Raw genomic sequence first — 27075 nt, 5'->3', positions numbered from 1 at the left:
ATATAACATTGGTACAATAAAAACAATCTTGGCCAGCTACCTTCAACAATTCCAAGTTTAATCAACAGCCATTGTCTGGATGGTTGAAAAAACCAATCTCCAAAGAACTAAGTAAAAATGAATCAACTCACTTAGTTTATCATGGCTTTTGCTATCATCACTTTCACTTTCACTTTCAATTTCACTTTCACATTAACTTTCACCTTAACTTTCACTTTCATTTTAACCTTAACTTTAACTTTAACTTTCACTTTCACTTTCAAAATTACAACCAATTCTACAACTAAGAAGTAAAAATGGATCAACTCGCTCAGTTTACCACACAGATCTTGCTTTCAGCTTGGTCACTTGTTGAATTAAGGACGTTGCTAATTCTTTGCTTCGTCTTGCATCCTCGAGAGTTTAGTCCCCCGATCCTCGTTCGGCCGAAACGAATCGACTTCGAAATCACAAGGATACACACAAACTGAGTTTAATCAAGTCTTCCTCTCGAGGTAGCAAAGTGAAGCTATAAACTGTGAAATGCAAGTAGAAGGGTGAAAGGCTGAGCTGTTCCTGATGGAGGAACTGAGGCTTTAAAGGCTGACAATTATTTTGGTAATATTACCAAAATAAAGCTGAATTTAACATTACTGCCAGTTAGAGTTCTTATCGAAAAGCCGCCATGCCAGGGATTAGTGCCGGGTCAGGGGTTAGTGCCGGGTCTGGGGTTAGTGCCGGGTCTGGGATTAGTGCCGGGTCTGGGGTTAGTGCCGGGTCAGGGGTTTGTGCCGGGTCAGGGGTTAGTGCCAGGTCAGGGGTTTGTGCCGGGTCAGGGGTTAGTTCCGGGTCAGGGGTTAGTGCCGGGTCTGGTATTTCTATTAGTGCCGGGTCAGGGGTTAGTGCCGGGTCAGGGATTAGTGCCGGGTCAGAGATTTGTCGATGACAGAAAGTCAACATGTAAGTGCGTAAATTTTTTTCGAAAAGTACGTTACGCACTGCAAGGCCTTGCTGGCATGGGCCTTGCAGATCTGGCCTCTGGGCCTTGCTGACGTTTTCAAAAATGCCTGTAAAATGGCCAAAAAACGGGCTGACGTAATATATAAACGTGCCCTAACAACAAAAGAGCAACTGATAAGAGATATGATTATTCTGACTCTGATCAGTCTTAAATACAGTCTGATATAAGTTATCTCACAGCATATGGGTATGATGATGTGTAATAGTGCAATCGTCATGCAGCTGACTGACGCCGAGTAGGGTATTTTGGTCGTTCAAACTTAAGACTTTTAAGAATAAAAGCAGCCGTATTGATCCTCCAAACCTACAACTTTTAAGAGCTGTATTTTGCCGTTAAAATACCACTTATACTGTTTTACTTGGGCCGTAATTCAAAAGCCAATTTGACAAGAAGTGGAGCTCATCGGCTCACTTAACATCACTTATCGCTCGGTTGGGCGACCATGTCTTGCGACTTGACATGGCAATGCAGGCATATGATCCGAATACGAAATATCCTTATGTTTGGCATGGAGTAGCCCTAATTGGGTACTTCGTCATCAGTTATGATACCCAGGAAAAGTTACTGGCTGGTGGTGGTACTAGAGTTGGTTTAATTTAAACAGACGGTTTGACCTCGCGCACGACATTAAGCATGATTTGCACGCGTGGCGCATTCCAATGTTCAAGCAGCTAGCTGCTAGCACGTGACACAATTCAGCCAATCAGAGTACAGGAATCCGCAAAGTTAAAGTTGTGAACTTTTGATCGGCCCACAATGGGACTTTTCTGGAGATTTTGAGATAACTCAACAACTACGTTGTCTTAAATTTTCCTCCTGGGGAGGTAACGTTACTTTTACAAGACGAACATGTTACAAAAAACCGTAAGTGTCTAACTCTTTTACTTTCAAAGTTAGGCCCCATGCAGTAAGGGTTTCTGGGTCGCGTTAGGATCATTGGAATGTTTATCTACTCACCAAAGAAATTTTGTGTCTTATTAAGGTAAACGAGGATATTCGGCTGAATTTTGTTCCGGCTTCAATTTCGGGTTACGGCCCGTTTTAAAAGCTACTTTGACAGAAAATTCCACAAAAATGTATATATTACTATTTATCCAGAGGTTGAAGGTATCAAAACTTTTCAGAAAAGTTGTGTATCTATTGAACAATTGGAAGGTTGAGGGAGAGGGCCAGGGGGTTCAGACCTTGATTACTTAATATTGCTGACTAAACTCGCCCAAATTGTTCTAATCACTGAACAGAGGAGTGAACTCAGCTCAATTTTTAACTGAACTCGCACCAATTTTTCGAAAGATTAATTCGTAAAATTATGAACAATTTTGCTGGAAGTTCCAAATTGTGCAAAAAAGTGCGGAAAACGACTGTTAGTGAGATATGTGCGGGAAACTGCTTAAAATGTGAATATGTGCGGGAAACGGCTAAAAGTGCAATGGCGCAACCGCTGCACTTATATGTTGCCTTTGACTGAGATTTTACAGAGATGTTGTTAACCAGGCAATTATAAAGGTCAATGACCAGGTTGATATCATGCACTGGCACTGTTTGATCAGGCCAGATGTCTGGTTTATTCAGTTAGTCAGCCTTACAACTAAGAAGTAAAAATCATCTCACTCAGTTTACCATGGCTCTTGCTTTCATCACTTTCACTTTTATTTTCACTTCCGCTTTCACTTTCACAATAACAACCAATCTTATAACTAAGAAGAACAAATGGAGTTTACCCTGGCTCTTGCTTTCATGATTCATCACTTTCACGTCTTTCACTTTCACAATAATAAGCAATCTTACAACTAAGAAGTAAAAAATAAACTCACTTAGTTTACCATGGCTCTTGCTTTCAGTTTCATCATTGATTGAAGGGAGCTTGCTTCCTCTTCTGCTACCTTTGTTGCTCAGTCCGGACAAGGTAGGTCTAGCTATGCTGCTTCTCCTTCGGTACATCACATCGATATAAACAGGTCAAGTTCAATCAAGTCTTCCTCTTGAGGTACAAATGTGAAATTGTAAACTGTGAAATGCAAGTAGAACGATGAAATAGTAAACTGTGAAATGCAGACCATTGGTAGTGGACTTATATGATATGGGAGCACTAATTCCAGAGTCCAGACACCTGGCTGGTTAGAGAGCAAGTTGTCCGAGGTCAATGGTGTCGCTGTCAGTTCAGCTTCGAGTTCTAATTGATGGCCCGCTAGAAATTAGGGTCGTAAGCCGTGTAAATGTTCTAGAGATATAAGGGACGTGGCAGAGCTGTTCCCGAGGGAGCAACTTAAGCTATATTACCAGCTAGACAATTATTTTGGGAGTAAAGCTGAATTTAATATTACTGTTAGTTTGAGTTCTAATAGAAGAGCCGCCAGGTCAGGGGTTGGTGCCGGGTCGTGAGTTGTGTAACTGACTAGAGATTTGACAGAGCTGCCGTTAACCGGGTAACTAAGGGCCAATGACCAGATATCATGCACTGTTTGATCGGGTATAGCTGTCTGGTTGATTCAGTTATTCAGCCTTAATTATCTTGGTAAAAAAAGAAAAATTATGCATCAGGAATTAGTTTAATGATAAGGCAAAAGATGATTGAAAGATTGAAATGAACTTTCGGTCATAGTTACCGTTTTCAATTATCGAAATTTTTCGAGAACATGGACTATGGGTTCTCATAGAGACCTCCTACAATATACACAGTCCAATAACTTGAATCTAAGTAATTTCTGACATAATTCGTGTGTAGAATGTAAGGTTGCTCCTTCGTAATTCGTGTATATAAAGAACGGGGTAGTTTTATCTTGAGCTAAATTAGCTAATTGACCCGACAGCGTAGCTATGACAACAGCTCAGATTCTAGTGACCGATTTTTTTTTGCATTCTTCAAGTATATACATAACGTTGGAATGTCGTCAATAGTTTTTTTTTCACAATTATTGTATAATAAAATTTATCCTTAATGGGTTAGATGAATAACACTATTTTCTGCACAACTGAACTGTATTTTTAGTGATACTCGTTTGGCATGGATATATAACGTAACTGTGTATTTTTTTAAATAATGGAAAATTTTATTCATACACGCCCGTCGCCCATGCCCCATATTATTATTAACAATCCGTACAATTTAAGATTGCTATAATTGTCAGAGTGGCTGTATAACGTAACTCTATATTCTCAAAGTGGATCTTATACAAGTCTCGTCATGAAACTTAAAAGAAAAATGTCGAAAGTATTCAACTAAAAATATTCAAGTAAATAAAACTTTTGTTGATGACTAAATTCTAAGGTTTAGAGTGGCCAAATATTATCGAATCGATAGAATCAACACTAAAATTAAAACAGTTTTAATAGGACAAGCTCAGAGAGAAAATAATGGAATGGGATTCCACCCTTCACTAAGATAAGTATGTAACTGTCAACTAGACCAACTAGACCAACTAGACCAACTTGACCAACTAAACCAACTATACCAACTAGGCGACCTGTCCACGGCTACTATTACTTTGATCAGCCAGATTAGCTAGCCTGCAGGAGTGAGGTGTGTCTGACGCAGTAAAGTCTAATCACTAGAATCCGGAATCCTGATAACTCTAAGCCTGTTGAGTACTCTAATAATGCAGCTTAATATCGGCTAGTTTTGTAGTTAGGCATGCGTGATATAGATAATATCATGGAAAAATAAGTGAGAATGAGAGGCAGTGAGAAAGTGTGGCAGTGCAATTCAGCAAAACGTATTATATCATTGAAAAGTTCAAAGCAAGCACAAATCTTTGCAGGAAGCTAATTTGTTTTTGTCAGTTTATAATGCTCCTTTATAATGTTTTAATTGTTAAAGCTCAAACCCGCTTCCTCTAACTAAACTCTCAAAAGAAACTAAATCTAAAGTTAACAAGGTGTTTTCTAAAATGTTACCACCTTTGGTTTGAACTAGAAGGCAGCATGTTTGCTTTTAAACGTCAGCTGGATGCTAGATAGATAAGAAGCCATACCAAACTACTAATTGCCTACCAGGCCGACCTCCTAAGATCAGATATTAGGATAGAATGATGTTTTATACTTCCAGTTCTGTGCTACTATGTATTACGGTGTATTACTACGTCTATTACAGTGCGGTACTGGCGAAGTGGAGACGTTGGAGATACAGCACCGGCTATTATACGTTTATTATCTTATCCATTACAGTATTATATTATAGACAATTTGAACTTTCTTAACATGAGTCTTACAGATCGTATCTATGTCTCAATGGTTAACATATTATGTCCCTGAGGCTATTTCTTCTGTGCTCAGGAGGATGCCAGATAATATGGCTAGCCGATTTACTGACCTAGCTTCCATGTCCTAAACATGAGTCTTATAGATCGTATCAACCTAGTAGATGACGATATAAGATGGTAGATGAATCAGTGGCTCGCTTGTCCTTGTAGATAATCATGACAGTCATGATAGTCTTATTATCTTATTATAATACTTGTGGAGTGTATCTTTGCAAGATAACAATTGACCCTGATTTGATTACTTGTACGTATTGCTTCATTCTTGGATTAGATTACTGCGATGCAGACCAAATATCCGCACTGCACAACAGTTAAAGTTAGTTAACTTATATAATAATATAATAGGAGAGTTAGAATTAACCCAAATATCAGGGACACGAATGACAACTCCAGGATTTAAGAAACTAAACTTTCAACACTGAAAGCATTCAGATTCTTGCCAAATATATTTCGATTGTAGTCATCTTCGGTGACATTGAACCTAAAAAATGTTAAAAGGTTAGTGAAACTCAAGCCGTTACAAAATTAAGAATCCGGAACAGGTAAAAAGATCAGATTGAGGTTTATGGAATATAGGTAATCCAAAGGGATTGACAGTATTAAGGCCAAAAGGTCTAAGAGAATTAAGCAAATGTATGTAGCTATTTTCTTTCACTTCAAGCGTACTGGGACTGCAATTCTCTAAAATAAAAGTTCTAAAATAATCTAATCTAATTAGTTCTCTAATAATATAATATAACTTATATAATATATAATATAAACCTTCTTCTAACAATAACTTATAAACTTTATAAGTAACTGACCGTCCTGATGTCACCCTTAAACCTCCTGTCTTATCATCCTACAGGGACAATCGCGGCATGTACGGAATCGCGATTTTTCCCATTATTTGCGACAAATTTTATGTATAGTTTAATATACTGCGAAATGTAATTCGCGGTATCGCGATTATTGGCCAAAATAATCGCGAAATCCTTTTGTCCCTGCACCCTACTGAAGACGTCCTAGTCAACTCTGTTTGATAATACTGTAATTTGAATACGCTAAAAACCATGTCCTGCTTACATGATCATTGCAATGTGCAAGACTCCAAGTTAACCTGAAAACATGGTTGCAGAAAATAAATTGCAAATAGTAACTTAAGAAAGCAATCTAAATGATAAACTGATAAAAGGTTTATGTACAAAATACAAATGGCTTAGAACTTAAAATAAGTCTCTCTCTGTGTGCATAATTCTACAAGGTAAAGTTTTCAGTATAATCGATGGAGAGATTTAGATCATAATGGACTATGATCCGCCAAAATATCAAGTTGTAAACATAAAATCATGGAATTACTGAAATTACAGCAAGTTTGTAAGCCACAAAGTTCCCCAGATTATTACGGTTTAATGTGGAGCTCTATGTAGATTATTTTGAGGCGTATCTTACAAGTGGTGATTACCATGGCGACTGATTACCCAAGTGGTGATTACCATGGCTATCTGTCCGCTCATGGAATTAAGAGTCAAATATTTCACGTGCATTTCATATAATTTGGTGAAACTGTCCTTTGTGCATGCAAAATGACTTATTTTACTCCACCGTTCTTGAACTTAGCACGTGCAAAAAATATTTTGCTAAACAGCTCAAAGAAGTTGCACGTGCACAGCAAATTAGTTAGCTCAACTTTAGATAATATAATCATTACAGACGGAATTGGTATCATACTCCATAACCATTAGCTATGTTATTTGTTCGTTATTTATAATGCTTATGTTACATAATGAACCTTTATATTAAATAAAACAAAAGTTAATAAAACAAAAGTTGTAGATGAAGTGCTTTTAGCATTACCATTTAGTTTCTGTTATGAGTCCACGTAACTATAGTGGTGGAACTATCATTTCTAATGAGCTATAATATAACAAGCTAGGAGGCGAATGCAGGAAAATAAATTATGATAAAAATAATAATAATGATAAGGGCTTCAAGATTGCGAGGACAACAATATAATTACATAGAATTCGCAAGCAGAAGCCTGCAAATACAATTATGGTAACCTCAATACGTTTTATTGTAAAGTTGTAAGGGTTTACTACAAAGGGATCCACATTAAGTTGTCTTAATAAAATACAGTGAGGATTACAATATTAGCAATAAAATACAGTGAGGATTACAATATTAGCAATAAAATACAGTGAGTAATAATCATGGGTAGAGTGGACCGCTGCCAGTGTCTCTGTTTCCCATAAAATGTAATCGTAAAATATAATGCAGCAGTAGACAGGGTTAGTGTAATGAAAAGTTTGTGAAGTTTATTTTAAGAGTTGAGACATTTCTGCGATCTAATCAAAATAATGATTAAAACCGAGTTAAACTTTTAGAAACAAACCTCTTTGATATATATAAACCGAATCAACATTTTAATAGCCGATAGAATTTTCAATAAAATATTGATACCAAAACAAGCGTGTACTGTGTAATTGTAGCAGGTGTAAATTCGACTACCGAAGTGTCCCGGAAAATTACCACATTTTTCCATTCCGTTAATTTTTGCTGTAAAGTAGCAAAAAGTCGCTCCACAATCACTTTGTTGGAATTTTAATGGAGGAAAGTTGCCCACTGACCGGGTATAGGTTACTGGTTCTGAATGTATATAAGGGTATTTTATTGGTGTTCAGTCTATTTAGAGAATAGGAATATCCTGTCTAAGCCACTCTCTAAATATGATGCTCCGTTACAAACATGTGCAGTCGCAGAGGTTTGATAAAAAGATAAAACCTTAACTATTTGCCAATTACTAGTTTCCCTTCTCGTTCTAAACTTGTACTGTTGTCCATAAATGTATATTTTGCCTACTGGTGGAGTTTTCTAATTTTAAATGATAGAAAACAAGATGTCTTGGCGAGGGTGTTCTATGTCATGTCTGGACTCTGGAACGCGTGGGAGGTAGAGGTCAACAACAAATAGCCCTGCTAAGGAGTGTCAAATAACTTTATTTATAGAGGTTAATGTGACAAAGCCCCATTGCAATGTCGCTTGCAAAGTTATGATTACAGATAAAAGTAAAAGATTCGACTTACAGCGATGTGATTAGCGACAAAACCTGAGACCACAATCGAAATTATATCGTAGGTTAACTATAATAGCATAGTATGTATATGTCAATAGAAAGATACAAATATCTTTAGATAAATGCGTCACGTAGTTATGGCAAGAGTTGCAATTTATAACACCGTCTCTCAATAAATTCTTAACAAATTGCAAAGTTAACTATTTTGTCAAAAAAATTAAATGTTTATCAGCATTAAAAGCTGTTTGAAACGCTGTATTAGAAATATGATGGCAATTGTTAGACGGTAGCACATTTCGAACATCAATAGGACATTCCAAAATAACAAGCGCCTGTAAATTTACTCGATTTGCAGAAGTTAAAATTATGTTTTGAACAATAACTCATTAAAGAAGCATTTGAGGGCATTTAGTGCTTCATAACTAATATAATTAAGTAATTTATATAAATTTATATATAAATTATAAATATGCTAGTTGCGATCATTTTGCATCTATTTGGAAGTCTTTGATGTGTTCCTACCACAATTTAGCGAAATTGACATTCGGAGACAAGTTTTTAGTTATTTGAGAAAAATTGCTCTGGAAATTTCTCTAATCAGTTTCAGTCCGACAACTTATTGGGTTGGTTACGAGTTTTTATTGGGTTGGTTACGAGTTTATTCACACATTCAACTAAAAAATAGATATAAAAATATAAGTAAGTTCAAAGTTCAGACCGATGCTGGCGGCCCTAATCAGCCGCCACTGAAAGTTACTTAGAAAATGTGTTTTTAATGACATTTAAAAATATTATATTATAAAAATTTGACCAACTTTTAAGATGTGTATGGACTATGGAGGTACAGATTGGAACGAAATTTAGTGAGTTATTTATAGTTACTAAAAATACTACCTATTGAAATGTGTACGGATTGAAACCAAAGTCGGAACTTTTACTTTTAGCTTTGTTAAAATCCTATAACTTTACTTTAACTAGTTAGACTACCTATTAAGTTGTGTACGAACTGAAAACAAATTCAAAGCCTTTGCCAACATCATAGTCATACGATTTGATATTTATAGCGCTACTTTCACCCTGTATTTTTAACCTCTCTCACCGTGCCTGGGTAAAACAGCGCTTTTAAATAGATAAAAACAGACCGACTATCAAATGGAGATGAAACCATATCTAGACCTCCTTTCCCTCAACTACCACTAAAAGCAACTCTACTACCGGCAACGGTTGCTGTCACATACTGTCACATATATACAAATGTCGGAAGGCTGTGATTAGTGTGTGTCAGAGTCCAGATATCATTCGAGTGCGTTTATAATTAGACTATTTGTGTGGCGCAATGTGTGACGGAAGGGTAGGACGTGATAGAAGGTTAAATGTTCAAATGTTTAATGTTTTTCAATTAATTGTTTCAATTATTCTACTAGCTACAAAACCGATTTCGGTCACGAACTTCCGATACCAAATTTCAAGAATCGAACTGCATAGGCGATATTACATCCCAATAAAGGTGGTATTCATCTGAATCTTTATAAAATTCCAATTCAAGTGTTGTTACAACGAGAACAGATTTTCACAGTGCTGGCAAGCACGACCGTTGCATTTATTGTGGGTATACTATGTACCCCCTTTACTATTATACCCCCTTTACTATTATTCCCCCTTTACTATTATACCCCCTTTGGTACACGTTACAAGCCTATTTCGTGCACGCGAAGCGTGCACTCCGGCCGGAGGCGGCGGCCGAAGGCCGCCGCCTCCGGCAGGAGTTTTTCAGGCATTAAGAGTTAAGACTCATCGGAAGTCGTTCAGCAGATTTATTTTTAGTTCAAAACATTCTAATTTGGTGTCAAAGATGACAGGAATAAAAAATAATTATGTTGAGATTTTTAAGAAATTTGCATAAAATACTCGCCAGCACTGTTATACGAAATTCGGTAAAAAACCCAAAATCGCCATATTCAGGTGCCTAAAAAACCATGTTAAAATTGAGTTAGAGATCTGAAATTTTTCAGGGCGTCTAGACGTTGACCAAATCGACTGCAACAAAAGTTTCAGGTTTCAGGAGCATCGGGAAGTGGGTTTTCTAGAACCCCTGTTTTACGACAGATTGTCGTGATATCTATATAGATACATATCTATATTATAATTTAAACTTGACGAAATTTCCCCGGCAACGGGGACATAGAAGAAAAAACACCGAAAATCGACCTCAAAATGACCCTCTGGTGAAATCAAACCCAGCTCGCAAATGGAGTTGAAACCTCGCCATTTTTAGCAGGGTTGTAGAAAAAGGATAGGAATAGGCTATAGCATTCTTAGAATTTTGATTTAGACTTTAGATTTTTTATAATTAACGTCGGAAGTGAGGTAAAATAACCGTTAGAATAATGTCGTTATTTTAGCAAAGGTTTACTGCGCTGTTGCGTAGCAACGTTAAAATGCACGTGCGCGAGCAAAAACATCTTAACTACGCGCGTTGTTATGCTGTATGCTACGTCATAATTTCAAAACTAGCTCACATTTACGCTCACGCTATGACTTATATTCATAACTTTGGTTGTGATTGGTATTTTTTGATGCGGTAAAAAGTATCGTTTTGGGAATCCGAATACTAACAACGCTGTCGCCATTGTTAAATAAATTCCATTATGTCTACAGTATAACAGAGCTGTATGATGAAGAGAAATTAAAACATAACTGATTTTTAAAATTTCCTCGAACAAAGCTTTCGACTAGCGGGTTTCTTCGCTAGAGCTACACACAATGCTGACATTACGCCGCGCACACACCATTAACAAAAATATTGTTGATTTCTGATTACGCAAATAACTTTGCGCAGTTAAACATCACGTGCCATTTTAATTGCCTGGCAATAATTCAATTGACTGTCATTCTCGATTGAAATATCTTCCAACGATTAACATATTTTACTCATCTGTTGTTGTTTTTCAATGCCCTTTCGTGGATCTAGACCTGCTAAACGGAGATCTCTGCACAATCGATTTGCTGTGACAGTTAAAGATATTAAAAAGTTCAGACACCGTGACTCATCGTAAGAACCTACATATATTTAACTTTAAACGTCGTTACATTACCATTCTTGCTTTATAAATATCATCTAAAATTTGTTGTATCTGTATCTATCCACTTTAACATTAACATTTAATTTCACTTTCAGTACCGATGACTCGATCCTTACAGATCAAGATTCCCTGAATCTCACTCAACTTTCGCGGTGCCTTAACGTACCATTAATCTCTGCTAATCTAGACGAACATCCATCAAATTCTACCAGGTATTCGATTAACCCCCAAAATATGCGTTCCACCAGCGGTGGTGGAGACGACAGTGACAGCTCTGATTCTAATGACTCCGATTCTGGTAACTCTGATTCTGATGACTCCGATTCTGGTGACTCTGGTGACTCTGGTGACTCTGGTGACTCTGGTGACTCTGGTGACTCTGACGGTGATGACAATAACAATAGTGACAACGATTCTGACAGTATTCCCGATACACCTCAAGTTCAAACCAATACAAACCACTCACGCAACCACATGTACTATTCATATATTTTCAGTGAAGCAGGGTTCGTGAACTAAAGCATATTTGTTGGATTGTTTGACCATTGACTAGCGATGACCGATAAATTCGAACGATAAATTCGCTCCCTTATAGTGTCCTTTAATAAAATTTTCGACTACAGCGGATTTCAACGCGCGGTGTTATGCTGTATGCTACGTCAGAATTTCACAACTAGCTCACATTTACCCTCATGACGCTATATACCTATATATATTTATAACTTTGGTTGTGATTGAAATTTTTTTATGCGCTTAAAAGTATCGTTTTGGGGCTATATGATGAAGAGAAATTAAAACATAACTGATGCTTAAAATTTCCTCGAACAAAGCTTTCGACTAGCGGCGGGTTTCTAGTATATATTATATATTCAGAGATAGACGCTTTACCAGTCAATTGTAGCCTGTATTTAATTGTCCATAGATTCAAAAGTATAAAAGATACAGCCATTTCCGACCACAGGTCTTGAAAATAATTGTTTACACTTTAGTTTACATTGTATAAACAAATTATTTTACGTCATGAACACCCCTTGATGACGTCATCAAGTTAACCATTTTTAAAACTTGATTTTTGACAAAGTAATAACTTTTAAAAATGATTTTACACCATTAAAAAGTAATTGTATTCAAAATCTGAGGAAATTTTTACCTTAGATAATTGTTCAAGCATTCTGAAAATCTACCGGAATGTTTTTCTAGCTTGCTCCTTCATAAAGATATTCGTCATTGAAGTTTGTGCTTTTTTGAAGAATTATTTTATAAAAACGTCAATTTTGCGATTTAGTATTCTCTGGTGTTGGGCCATGCCTTGGGTTGTGGAACTCAGTTCTGCTTCCTATAGGTATAAATTGTGCATTAGGCTAGTTTAAAGTTAAAAATCAAAAAGTTGTACACGTGGGGACACGCCCAAATTGATAGAAAATTGCTAAAATCACTGAAAATTGCTGTTTTCGTCATTTTCTGTCAACTTTAGAGTGCCGTTGTGATTACAGTTCTTCTTGAAATACTTTGAAACTTTGCATGCTTATCAAACTATATATAAAACAATTACATGCAAAAATTTACGGCGATTCAATATTGGATGCGCACGCAACGTCCGCTCAAAGTTTGCACGTGCGAAAGGTGAGAATTTTGCTCATTCGTGATTTCCAACAAATTCTGCTTTGCCACGACAGTTTAATGTCATTATAAATGAATTTAATGCCAACTTGAATGAGTATTAAGTGGCATATTCAGTCAGTGATCGACCGATATGCTTACCTAAACACAAGGAAATGTTTTTAAAGGAAAAATTTCGAAATTGTTGAAACTTCCTCCTTATTAATGAAGATATCAGTTTATATTTCGACTTTATAAAGTACCCTGACATTATAATCAAAAAGAGATGATATTTGACCAAAACCCATAATCATGGGTAGAGTGGACCGCTGCCAGTGTCTCTCTTTCCCAAACAAAAGGAAATGATATTAATTTGATTGACCGTTCTCAAATGCAAAATGATACCGTGAATGAAATCGGTCGCTCGCCTTTCCCATTCATTTACAATTGTAATAGATTAAGAAGAACTACCCAAAGGCAGCTGTACTCGGCAATAAAGATTCAATAAACTTCAGCTAATTCAATAAGTAATAACTACCACCCTTACCCCGAAATACTAGGTATCGACCCGAACGCAACCCAAAGAGATTTTTACAGCATCTGATTGATGTACCTAATCAATCGAAACTTATTACAATTCGTAAACCGTGAATGAATGGGAAAAGCGAGCGACCGATTTCATTCACGGTATCATTTTGCATTTGAGAACGTTCAATCAAATTAATATCATTTCTTTTTGTTTGGGAAAGAGAGACACTGGCAGCGGTCCACTCTACCCATGATTATGGGTTTTGGTCAAATAAATTATTCACGATCTATATGTGACTGAGGAGCAGACATAACATCCACCACTGTCTCCAATAATAATTATTGGCTAGCATTTCACAGGCTTGGTTGACTGACATAGTACAGGTGTCTAATAAGACGTGAAATACAATCAGACTTATTAAAATATTGTTATTTGGTGCAGTTGACATGAACTCCAAATGTTAAGATTACATGGTATAGGTGAATCTATTCTGATTACTACAGTACTATTGTACAATGCCAATATTACTTACTGTTGGCATTGCAATATTAGTGTTTAGTGTTTAGTAGGGAGCAGCACGGTGCTCAGCGGACAAAGTTAGCGAGTTAAACAAGGCAAATAACTGGAGAAAACTAAATGGCTACTGGAACCGTATCATTATACCTGTACCTTGTTAAATGTAATGGCTCCTCATACTCATGTTAAGTAGATAATGCTAATCGACTAAGTATCATGTAGTCTATAGATCTTTTGCTCGATTGAAAGATTTTACGTCCTGGTCTATCAATAAAATTCTTCCAAATCAGTTTGATAAGTGTCTTTTGGATTCGTAGAAAATTTGAGCTTTCTTGAAATTTGGAATTTGATATCTAAAAAGCAGATATCCCACTGAATTTCTCAATCAGGAGTTAGAGACTTTTAGTAAAAGCTTTATCACTATATGAATGAATAAATAATTCGTAAATTTGATTCTCATTTCATGCATACGTGAAGCCTCATTAAATTGTAGTGTAAACTCAAATCAAGACTACAATGTAAAAAATAAAATAAAGTAATAATTTAAATTGGAACCTCTTGACCCTTAGAAATCATGTTGATCAAAACAACCCAGTAAATACAACACAAACGTCATCTAGGTGTTACGAAGACCACCATTAATCCACCTCCAATAATGAACATGAAAAGTTAATTCCAACGTAATAACCAGTGGTTTAATCCCCGTTAATTAACGGTTAATTAGCGGTTAATTAGCGGTCTCTCATTAGTATAACCCAGGATGTACCGTTCAGCCGCCATGGCCTGGTTAAGCTCCCTAACCAGTTCCCCCGGCAAAGAGTCAACTTCCTTTTTGAACGCCACAGCTTCTTCCTCTGAGATAGAAGTATCGCTTACACTGGGAAACGGAAAATCCCATTTTGCTCGATCAAATATAGCGTAGATGTCTCTCAGGCCTCTTTCAAAGTGCCCAATAAAGTGATAGTTCACAGTGGGGTCGCAAATCCTGCATATAGGGATGGAGGGGGCCCAGTGTGGGTTTAGATTATCTGCAGCATGAGGTCTGAATTCATCAGGAACGAGAAAGGACCAGACAAGGAACGCTTGTAAGTCCATGTAGGCAGGGTCTCTACCGCAGTCAACTATTGCTGATTTTAGGTACTTGTTCGCGTCCTCTCGCTCCCTATAATTTGCCATTGCAACGCAGATAGCCTTCCCCGTTGCCTGTCTGAAGTACTGATGGAATTTGTCATCAGTTTTACTGAAGAACTTGTCCCTGTATGCTGAGATTGCTTTCAAGATGGGGTCTCTTACAACAACAATTTTATAATAGTCCTTTAAGACCTGAGTTTGTCCTGAGTCTGAATAGTGTTTTAATATCGTGGAGTTAGGCCAGAAGTTAAGCTGGTGTGGGTACACAATCTTATTTATAGGACTAATGTCAGTTTTAAGTTTCTTTAGATTCCTGCCTGAACGGGAGAGGAACATCATTACCCTCTTGATATTAGAACTGAACGCTTTAGCAACTGCACAGTAGGCCAGCTTCTCATTATTAGCTAGAAACACCCTGTTCTCAAAAGGGTACTGCAAGTTCTCCAGTTTAGGGTGTGGTCCGTATACTTCCTTGCACCGGGTTCTCGCTAGATCTGCTCTCTCTTCTCCTGACAAGCTACCCAAGTCTGGTTCAACGTATCTCTCTGAAGCTGAACCATCAGCGTCTCTCTGCTTCACGGACAGTTTAGTTGGAGGTGACTCAGTCCACATGGTTGGTATTTTGATGTCGGATATGTTAAATAAGCAGGTCAAGCAATCCGGTTCAAAGAACTTCAACGACAACTCAAACATAACAAAAGAAGTAATCGCGACATGGAGAAGTATTCTCAACGCGTTCTTCATGGTTATACGGCGACGAAAACGATACCACATCTCATATCAAACAGTACCACATCTCATATCAAACAGTACAAGAAGACGATGATAAAGACTGGTCCCACACCGTTACACACATCAAGGTATTATACAGTACAGCCTCATGGAGCAGTGTACTATATATAATATATACATACAAGTGATATAGATTATAGGTACGTCGGTAGATTAACTGAAGTTTTTGTAGAGCCGTGGTATCACGTGTGGGTACAGAACTTGGACGAAGATTATCTTAGACCCCAGCTCAGCTAGACGGTACATAACACGTAATCGATTACTAGACGCGTTACGTGCCGTCTAGCTAGGACATAAGACCCCATCTCGCACTGTAGTACGTGAGTGTCGTGAGTACGTGAGTACGTGCCGCCTAGCTAGCTACGCAGACCGTGTTACGTGACGCGATACGAGACGCAGTCCTTGGTACTAGACATAAAACTATAAAAGTAAATTAAAACGGTTGCAAAATTTCAATGTTGCTGTAAAATGATACATATGTCGGCACTGTTTTGGAATAATTTATCTCATGCGATATAGAATCTTCATCCACAGGAGTCTTTCATTATTTTTGGATGAATAACAATTCGTATTGTGGTTTAATCGAGGACGAAACACAAACTTTGATTTAATTCACAGTCACACAGTGTTAGATTATATGATAATAACTCTAACCTATCTAATAACGCTACACAACCCCATAGGATAGTGTGCAGTGCAGTTGTAGGTTAGTAGATGTGTTAGTTAGCTAAAGTTTTGTGAACTAGCGTGCCCTTGGCATCGTCTAGAGAATCCTTCATTTATAATGGTATACGCATGGTCCCCAATCCCCACAATTAAACGATTAAACGATTCAAAAAGGTAATGAATCTTGGAAATTTCACCTGTCGCTTTTTTTCGGTTTTTAATTATTTGTATTTTAATGGTTAGCAACTGATCCTGAGTGATGTTATGACTTAATCATGACTCACTGCCCGAGTACAATAGCTGTAAAAGTATTGCTAGACAGCATCGCCAGACAACAGATTATTACAAAAGGATCAAGATTGAATAAGTAATGCTCTGGCGTGTAACATGTTGTGGTGTAAAAGCACTGGTAGGCACTAGACAATAGACATGGTATAGATTCAAACATTTTCATTAACAATTTTCATTTCCGCTGATAGTTATACTTATATTACATTCTTTAATTAGTTGCTTTTAAAGCTGAATTCCCTCCAAGGTATAACATAATATTGATAATTATTAGTAATATGTATTAACCATTAATAATCAGGTACTAATAATAACTACTAACAATTGCCAATATTGTATACATACAAATACAATATTTACAATTAATAGCAATACAAAAAGTGATACATCTGAATATCTTACCGAATTGACATCCCTTCTCCCAAATAGTGAGCTTCTTGAATTTACTATCCAACCGGGAATCCTGACTAGCCCTCCACACATTATCAAAAGGGCACACTGCCGCAGACATGTTCCGGAAATCCTCACTCCTCCCCGAGGAAACACTCCCGAGAGGTTGGTACGTGTCACCGTTGTCATGGTTACCACCGTTGGAAGGACCCAGAGAAGTGTCATGAGATCTTATTGATGCGTTGTTAGACCTGGGGAGACGCCTTAAAGTGGAGTCACGTCTCACCAGGCGGGGAGGAGGCTTCGGAGAAACGTTGTTGTTGTGTTTATGGCTGGAACTTTTGCTCCCGGCTGTGCTGGTCCGCTGGGAGCGAGGGACAGAGTAGTCAAACATTGGCATCTTCCTGCTTCTTCTGTATCCAGTCTTTTGTTTACCGTTACGAAGCTATGACAATGGTCGGTATGATTGTATGATTCCTGTACTTAGATTTCCCAGAGCCTGACAAACGAATCAAACGGAAACTAGAGAGAGAAACTAGAGAGTACATTTAAGTATAAACTAGCCCATATGGTAGTGGTTTTACTGATATCATTTACCAGCCATTAGAATATTAAAAATACCACATCCGTCCAGATTGTTCCTACGTCTAATTGTAGCTCTGTCTGCTCCTGGAGATCTGAGTCAAAAGGTAATTTCTCCGGCTGTTTGCCGGCTTGTATCTACTGATCCGGTTTTAATCTGCAGTGGTAGGTGCTGTAATCTCATCTAGATTCTGCTGCACAACGTGCTCCTCCGATCCAGTTATAGGTTGATACAATGCTATCCAGGATCAGGAGAGACAGACTTTCAATAATCCATATTACTTGCAGGGAAATTGCGTATAACTCTAATGATACTCGCGGAAATATGGGTTGAATATGGGTATACAGTTTTCACATAATTATATAATTGCAGTGAATCTAGGCGGAGGAGAGAGCCACAGAATGGCAACATCCTGGGGTGCATTTTGGTAGGCCATACTACAACTAAAAGGCCATCAGTAATAATTGGAGGCCTATCATGGTGGATTGGTTTTGGTTTTGGTTTTAAGGAGCAAATTTGTCCCATAGGTCCAGGATCGAGATCAGAATGTACAGGGTGGCCCAGAGTAAATGACCACCCTGTGGCTGTATTATAACTTATAGCGGGCAAATAGGCATGCAGTGCTATAAGGATGTCAAGGCAGGTGAGGGCTGGGGCACGCATATTAACAGATGTCAGTTGATACAGGATGTTGAAGCAACTAATCTTGACATATCAAACACATACACGCGTACACACGTACACACGTACAGTACCCTGCACAGTGTATTAAACACCTTAACAGATTATCATTTTATCGTAATAAACAGCCTTATAAGTTACAGATGTGTAAAAGATAGAACTGAATAACTACTCACATTCGTAATCTGCCTCGTCCAGGTCGAATGGGTCCCCAGTCACACTGAACCTGGGTACTTCAGATCTTCTCAGCAGGTTCCCTAGAAACTCATCATCTTTCTGTACGGGAGTTTCGTTGAAACTTCCCGAATGATTCGATTTCCTCTTTGGCTTCTTGTACTTTTTGATCTTTAAGTTGGCGTGGAACATGGTTTTCTTTTAGGGAAAATTGATGTTACTTTAGGGTGGTTGAATGGTGGAAACAAATAAATGGCAAGCAAATTTAAATGTCCGAACACTTTCTTGATTTTTAAACGTTTGCCTTTAGCACAAATGACAAAATCAACGGTACTGAACTAACATATGTCAGTTCTTTGAAATAAGCCGAGTTTTAATTGAGCGATGATGTCAGTTTATTATGTCGTATATATACGAATATTATTATTTGGGCCCTGGCAAATTATTGTTTACTCTTTATTTTTATTGCATTATATATTTTAATTACATACAATTTATTACATACAATTTATTCAATGGGTTGTTGAGGAAACCTGCAGAAATCAAACATTTCACACAAGACAAAAGTTGCGAAAACACGTCATAGAAGTTACATTTTTGATAGCATTTCTTTTGAAAAGTTTCAAACAAATTCACATGTCTGGTTACCTTAAAGTGATAATTGGCCTTAAAGTTAAATCATTAAACCGGATACTTTTTGAAACGCAATGAATCATTTCTAAAGGGCAATGTTACGAAAAATTGCGGCAAGTTAAGATTTGACACAGTTTGATCATCTCATCACCATGCAGCACTATTCAGTATTCACCAAATCACTTCTCACAAGTCACAATAAAAGCTGGCAGCTCCCTCCTTCGCAATATTATCCCATCTTAGACATAAGGACCAGGTGATGACGTGGTTTGGGTAAGGATTCGTCCCTAGGACGGGTCTGGCCTCCCTTGGACGGGTTGCCATCGTCCCTAGGGCGGGTCTGGCATCGTCCCTATAGTGGCTAATAGTAATCCTTGTTTTAGGAATGCTTAAATATACTGAAATCAATGACCGAATCCTAAACAATGCGACCGTCCAGCACTAGATCATAGTAGGATCGCATGCAACTAAGCATATGCTGTGATGCTCAGAATAGCACGGTGACAGGAATTATTATCAAAACATTCCAGCTCCTCCGACTCAAGTGGAACGAGTCTGGCAAGTGGCAATTAGAATCGAGAGTTCGAAGCCGTATGGCACTTGGTGGTACCTTGCATTTCACAGGGCGGAAGTAATGGCAATTCGGATATCCCCGTGTCAAAGGAGCACAAATACTCAAATACAAGCGATGATAAATTTACATGGAGTTAAACAAAAGCCAACCACGAGGGCATCCTGAGCTGAGGGCTATCTTTGTCCGGCCAATCTTCTCACTGTGCGTTCTTTTATCCGGCAATTAATGGGAGAGCTCGTGCGGGTTCCTCTCACTAAAGGTAGGACGGGGAAATCATTTAAATCTTGCCGAACACATGTGTGGTTTTAGATTGGGAACAAAAAGAGGTCGGGTCATGATGACAAGGTGCAGTTAAACGGTTGTGATTCAAAACAATTACACTGTCGTTGTGGCGGAGTAGTTGTGTTGTGAAGCAATCGTTCAAGTGTCTACTGCAGCTACAACAGAGAAAGAGAGAGCAGTTGATAAGAAGGAGAGTTTGTGATTATTTGATTTCGCAATTATTTGATGTTACGCTTATATTACGTAGGTCTTACGTGTATAACGGGCTCGCTGCAATTATTTGAGACTGAATAAAGTACGAAAGTTGTTGTCAAGCAGGAGTTTCAAATGTCCGCTGATGAGCTGATAGCAATATCAATGACAAGGGAAGTGCTGCAATTATTTGATAAGTGGGTTTCGACTTTCGGATACGTAACGAACTTGCTGCAATTATTTTTGCGAGGCTGATTTTTGGACGAAAGTTGCTATCTAGGAATCGTTTCAAGTATCTACTTATGATCAGGGAGGGTTTGCACACTGTAACATGAATACTTTAATAGCAAACAAAATGCGGCAATTACTGATTATTGGGTTTCGTATATATGCCGAACGTGCTGCAATTATTTTGATGATGCTAAATAGAACACGAAAGTGATGATTCGGCGATGATCAAAGAGTAATGTTAATGACAAACGAAACGCTGCAATTACTGATGATTAGGGTACGCATAGTTAACGGACTCGCTGCAATTATTTTGATAAGAGTACGAAAATAGCCATTTCGTAAGTACCGGTAGTAGTCTACCAGAAATTAGCTCAGATCATCAATCGCATAATCATGGAACAGCTTATTTTAGGAGCAGTTTACTCCCAATAGAAGACCATGGAACAGTTGAGCAGAATTCCGACAACAGCAAGAGTAGGAGAAGGTCCGAACATATCAACCGCATACATTTTTTAAACTGTTAAAATAATCTGTTCTCTCCTTTAAATATATTAAACTCCTCGCTGATCTCCTGTTAAAAAAACTAGCAGTTTAAACCTTTTTATCATAAATCATTTATGGTCGCTTTTCACCGAACTGTTTAAAACTATACAATTTCACAATTGATCAATGATTTGATTGAAATGATTTGTTCAACAATTTCGTCGAACCGAAAATGATTGTCTCCAATAAATCAAATTGACCAATAACCATTGATCAATGATCATTGTATCCCTCATTATAATGAGGGTACGTGACAGTTCAGCCTAAGATGCTAATCTGCGAATTATTATTATCTAGCAGTAACGCAGAATGCGGCATGCTGTGTTATTATAGTAGCATAGAATGCGGCATCCTTTCTCTTGGCACGAATTAGTTTATAATCTGCTTTTAATTGTAAGTATACAGAGTGGATTCAGATGAACGGTACATGATCCATTGTGTAGTGGAGTATTCACAAAAACTGCAGAGTTTATGGCGATATTAAATACTCTGTACAGTATAGTATAGTAGTTCATCATCAAAATTGTTTGACCGAAAGTAGATTAGTCGTTTCACGCGGCTCTGAAGGAGCAACCAAAGTCCACCATCATACAACTAACTTTATGCAGAAATTCATAAAGATATAAATATAATCCGGCAATGTGTGATACAGTCCGATATCTACCAACAGCACGCGATGCTAACAACTTCTGACAAACAAACACAACGACTACAGTTGTAAAGTTAGTGAACAAAATTAAGAAACAATGTTTTGCTTAGTTACGAGTCCTAGCAGCAGACTTCTAGCGGCAGAGTCTGTGAAATGAATCAAGAAGCAAGGTATAGTAGTATCCGTATAGATGAGGAGTTAAATGTGTTAAGGGTTACTCATACAACATCAGCTTTGCCTGTTTATTGCCGGCCTGGTCGCAAAACGACACGGCAATTACAAGCACTGGTGAGACTGTGAGAGTTTATTGTCTGACACTGCCCATCATCTGTTCAATGAATTAGACCGTAATTGTTGGTAACCAGGCCGTCGGGGAAGATAAACGAGAAGACGGGCCGGCGGAGAGGGTACATGAAAAGCTGTACCAGTCGTAAACAAAGATTATAGCCCTCGCACATTCAATATACAAGTCATAATTTTCATTACCACAGAATTATCATTCAACGATCCAAAATAAAAACCAATTATATACCTTGCTTCAATTTATAATACGTTTCTTTATTAGCATTTTGTTTAAAATCTTATATACGAAGTATAATTTTCAACATATTTTCACTGACCTTGAACGTCCTTGATGAGTAGTCCACCAACGTTGAAGCTGAAGGGGTCGTCCGCTACTATAACAGGGTCCCTGAAATCATTACGTTTTAGTTTCAGCTTCACTGTTTAACCTATTTTATTGAAATTTTATTGGTTTACCTAATTAATATTGATTCAATATTGAGTATTACTACATAAAATATCAACTGTATTTATTTTAAACAAATCAGTCTGTATTGATCGGATAGGATGACGTCTTCAAGATTACATCATGGCCATCCTCCGCTTATACAAAATTAAAATTTTCCGAACTGATTGTTCGTCCTCCGTACTATCATTCAATCACAAATGATGTCAACAATAACCAAATACCCGAACATCTGACTAGTATAAAGCAGTTGCGTAAGTTACATTTGTAAAAAGAAAAAATTCCCGCAATTAGCTCAATCAGTTTAAAAGAAGGGCACGCTCTGTACTGGCAATAATCTTAATCTAATAAAATTGGAGAATCAGACGGTCAATTAAATATTAAATAATCCCTCTATTTATTTATATCTAACGCATTTATAAAAGGTTACGATTAATAATTATTAATCGATCCCTTTATGAATTTGTATCTGACACAAAGATTAATTGATCCCTTCATGAATTTGTATCTGTCACATAAAGAAACCTGATTTCTTGGTACTTTATCCGATCGTTTTTAGGGCTAAAATGTGGCGTGCTGAATGAAAAGTAAAATATTTCAGTATTATTTTGGCTTATCTTCGTTGTAACTTTGTAAGTTGCTTATTCTTAGTAGTTGAGCTTATTCTTAATAGAGAAACCCTTAAAAAACTACTCCTAAACATACACACTCTTTCATGTAAATAGTTCCGAGAAATTCATTTTTGAAAAGCAAACTATTTACTAACATACTACAAAAAGACAAACTCGCAAAAATACAAATTCTTGAAAATACTCCTGACAAAACAAACACCTATAAAGACTACTCACGGTGATACATTTGCGTTCCTCTTCAGTTTCTTAACCCGCTCCCTTTCCGCAGCCATACGGCGCTGGTTCCGCAGTGCTGACGCCGTGACATTTACCCTGGGCATCTCTACCTGCAGGTCTCATGTTAGATTCAAACATTTAGATCAATTAAAGGGGAGGGGGCGGGGGCGTGAAATTTACCCTGGGCATCTCTATAACCTGCTTGAGTTGTGTTTAGATTCAAACATTTAGAGCAATTATATTAATCGATCGATCAAAGATTTAAATAAAAAATATCATACAATTATCATTAGCTGATGGTGGAAAGACGATTTTGAGAACATAAATAGTTTCCACTGTAAATCAGTACGGTCCGTTTATTTTGAAACTCTAGTTCATTGAATGAATGAACTAGCTTTCCCATGCATTAAAATTACATGTTTTATCTTTATCAATAGGCTTCCAGCCACAACCATTATAAGTTGTGAATCCGTGTCTGGTTTCAGAAACATGCTTTTCCCATTAGTGGTATAGTCATAATAGACTTGACTAATGACTTCTAGTAAAGTCTATTTTGATATGATCAGAGCAGGCTCAACAAGTTCCAAATTGTATGACAGAATCATTTGGTTTAATAGGAAGAATTTCAATAGGGCTGTGTCTGCCACGCAAAACAACTTGTATCCAATATAACCATTGAATAGATATTTGAATTCCCAACTAAAAGTATTTATAGGATATACTGAAGCACTGTGTCAAAATCACATCAATTGGGTTAAACTAATCAAACAAGAAACTTGTTCAGTTGTTCTAGCTATAATTTAATTTATATAATATTCATCTGTAAAAGCTGCGCCCCTTATTATTGCGTTGGTCGCACTTACTGGTAGAACTCTCCACGAAAGAGTAATTGAACATAAAGATTTATAATGTGGCTAATGTTCAATCGAACATGCGAGGTGAATAGATGCCAAAATTAAGCCACTGTCGAAAACGGAATTTGTTTGTTTACCAATATCCTCAATTTCAAACGAACATGTACAAATATTATCTGAATTATATTAGATTGCGGTCTATTATTCGCATAATCAAATCAAATCATAAATAATTTGGGCTGAAGCAGGGCGGCAAAATGTAAAGCAGTGTCTGAATTTGATAACGCAGAGGTTTGATAAAGAGTATTTAAATTCTAATTAAATTAAAGAAAGAGTTTTGTGAAACAGAGGTTTATTATTATCGCACTGTTGAATGTAAATCAAATCATTTCTTAAACTAGTACGTGGTTTTAAACTTTCAAAGAGGTAAAACAAGGAGGTACAACAAAAAGCAAAACATCAAATTATTAAAAATTGATTTAATCTAGAAACAATGTTTTCGATGATTGGCTTCCAATCTGGCAGATAGCTCACTTCCTGATCAACTGAAATTAAGAGAATTTATATTATTTTTCAGACAAAACCAGTAGTGAGGGGAAAGGAAATATGAAGTAAATTACCTGGTTAATCAAGGAACCTGGTAACTAGACGTTTTCCTGAGCAAACAGTAAAGTATGTGTTGCAAAAGTGAAACCCGGGCATTTCCTCAGAAATATTGAATCGTTCGTTTACTGTTAAACCAAACCACAGCATTACACTGCTCTTGTCAAATATAATCACAAACAAACATTAAAGATCCACCTTGGAAATATTTGTTAGAGGCCATGCCAGATCGTTCCCCTACAAAGAGATACAGCAAACTTTATATTGAACTAGTTCAACCAGCTGTTGTGACCTGGCAGGCTCCTGCTAAACGATCTTCTGAGGTTCATTAAGGTTCATTAAGATAAAGCAAGGTTTATGAGATAATTAGTTTTTAATTAATCTGCTCAAATTCCGCAAAATACGAAATGATTTTAATATGATGATAATATCACTATTGAATAATAATTCCTATGGTATAATATAAAAATCAGAATATTATTCCCTAGTTATTCTCTTGTGAAATGCAAACAAAGATTTTGAGGCCTATTTGTGTGGTTCCCTCTACATCAAAATACCAACAATACCAACTATGATAATGGGAATATACAGGCCAAATTCCACACTATATACCTTTAAATCCTAATAGTAGTAGTAATCCTAATATGACTTGGAAATAATATTTGAATATTTGAAAATTTGGATAATATGGCACTACTCGAGACCCTAATTAAATGCTGTCTGCTAGTGCATAGTCAACTAGTTTATCATAATTCACAGCCCTGCGTGAGGATTGGAAACAACGAGAGAAAATACTTTATATTACGGGTAAATTGCGTTCATAAACATTTAATTTAACCTGAATACAAATTTAAACAAAATTTAACTTTGCAAAGATTCGTATTTAATTAATAATGAAGAGAGAAAGAATAGTGTAATTGCCTGTAAGTCTGCGTAACTGTAACTCCATATAAATATGCAATAATAAATAAGGTTATAATTTTAGGGAGACGGTAGGTTTCTAGGAGAAAGTTACTAGGATACGGTCACTAGGAGACGGTTACTAGGATACTGTTACTAGGATGTTACTAGGAGACAGTTACTAGGCTACAGTTACTGGGAGACAGTTACTAGGATACTGTTACTAGGAGACAGTTACTAGGATACAGTTACAAGGAGACAGTTACTACGATACGATTACTAGGATACGATTACTAGGATGTTACTAAGAGACAGTTACTAGGATACTGTTACTAGGAGACAGTTACTAGGATACGATTACTAGGATATTACTAGGAGACAGTTACTAGGATACGGTCACTAGGAGACAGCTACTAGGATAAGATTACTAGGATGTTACTAGGAGACAGTTTCTAGGATACAGTTACTAGGAGACGGTTACTAAATACTAGGATACAGTTACTAGGAGACAGTTACTAGGATACGATAACTATGATGTTACTAGGAGACAGTTACTAGGAGACAGTTACTAGGAGACAGTTACTAGGAGACAGTTACTAGGAGACAGTTACTAGGAGACAGTTACTAGGAGACAGTTACTAGTATACGATTACTAGGATGTTACTAGGAGACAGTTCCTAGGAGACAGTTACTAGGATACAGTTACTAGGAGATGGTTACTAGGTTACTTGGAGCTTTGGAGGCTAGCAATGGAAAGTTCTAATCTGACACAAGGTCCATATTACAAGTTAGTGAGTTAAAGTGCCTGCGGAGGATGTAGTCTTTATAAGAACCAGCTGTAAGGACCTCGTGGTCAAGCTAAGTTCACCATGATATCATTAAGAGTTAATTTCTTATTGTTTCTGAGAACGCCGATCGGAAAGAACGCTACTTTAATGAATGAACTTCTAGTGACGCTGCTTAAAACGTGACAATAATTAGAAGTTTCATTCATTAGATTAACTTGTTATTGTCCTTACTAGCACTAAGACGGGATCTAATAACATTAAGTCTGACCAGATATAATCAGAGATTTGCTTTAAACAAGCTTGGTATGAGACAGAGAACGATTGAATCTGATAGTACAGTCTCTTCGACAGATCTCTAGCATCTGTTTTTTGTTGAACTAATAGCTGACAATTTCTGGGCCTGATGAGCTATGCCGGACCGCAAAGACAAATGCTAAAAAAGGTAGATATTTAGTATTTACCAACGTTCAAAATAACATGGTTA

The 27075-nt window shown here is 37.1% G+C and overlaps 2 protein-coding genes across 6 annotated transcripts in view; both read right to left on the bottom strand.

The window, feature by feature from the left end:
• Positions 1–27075, bottom strand: part of LOC134817069 (uncharacterized) — a 109358-nt gene that overhangs the window by 43372 nt on the left and 38911 nt on the right. Inside the window, exons 1-3 of one of the 5 annotated variants that reach the window (XM_063826165.1) lie at positions 23447–23552; positions 23124–23174; positions 22471–22541 (exon numbers count right to left, since the gene is read on the bottom strand). The exons of 1 other annotated variant lie outside the window; for it this stretch is intronic. In XM_063826165.1, coding sequence (XP_063682235.1) covers positions 22471–22541; positions 23124–23174; positions 23447–23550 — 226 coding nt within the window. In that variant the 5' untranslated portion in view covers positions 23551–23552. Of the gene's footprint in view, positions 1–17320; positions 17439–18748; positions 18941–22470; positions 22542–23123; positions 23175–23446; positions 23553–27075 lie in introns of those variants that run through there. 3 more of the 5 variants (XM_063826171.1, XM_063826170.1, XM_063826176.1) reach the window with 3 other exon arrangements.
• Positions 14489–15963, bottom strand: LOC134817121 (carbohydrate sulfotransferase 10-like). The gene has a single exon (XM_063826231.1). It carries the CDS (start codon positions 15944–15946, stop codon positions 14762–14764), a length of 1185 nt encoding a protein of 394 aa, XP_063682301.1. The 5' UTR covers positions 15947–15963; the 3' UTR covers positions 14489–14761.

This window comes from Bolinopsis microptera, chromosome 6 (assembly GCF_026151205.1).
Source record: "Bolinopsis microptera isolate Bmic1 chromosome 6, MBARI_Bmic_1.0, whole genome shotgun sequence".
Classification (NCBI taxonomy): domain Eukaryota; kingdom Metazoa; phylum Ctenophora; class Tentaculata; order Lobata; family Bolinopsidae; genus Bolinopsis; species Bolinopsis microptera.
The sequence above is the reverse complement of the archived record's forward strand: the minus strand, read 5'-3'. Positions and strand labels throughout refer to the sequence as shown.

What these genes read in the sequence shown, in the direction of transcription:
- LOC134817121 (XM_063826231.1), bottom strand. Translation starts at nt 15,946, where the DNA reads ATGTGGTATCGTTTTCGTCGCCGTATAACCATGAAGAACGCGTTGAGA.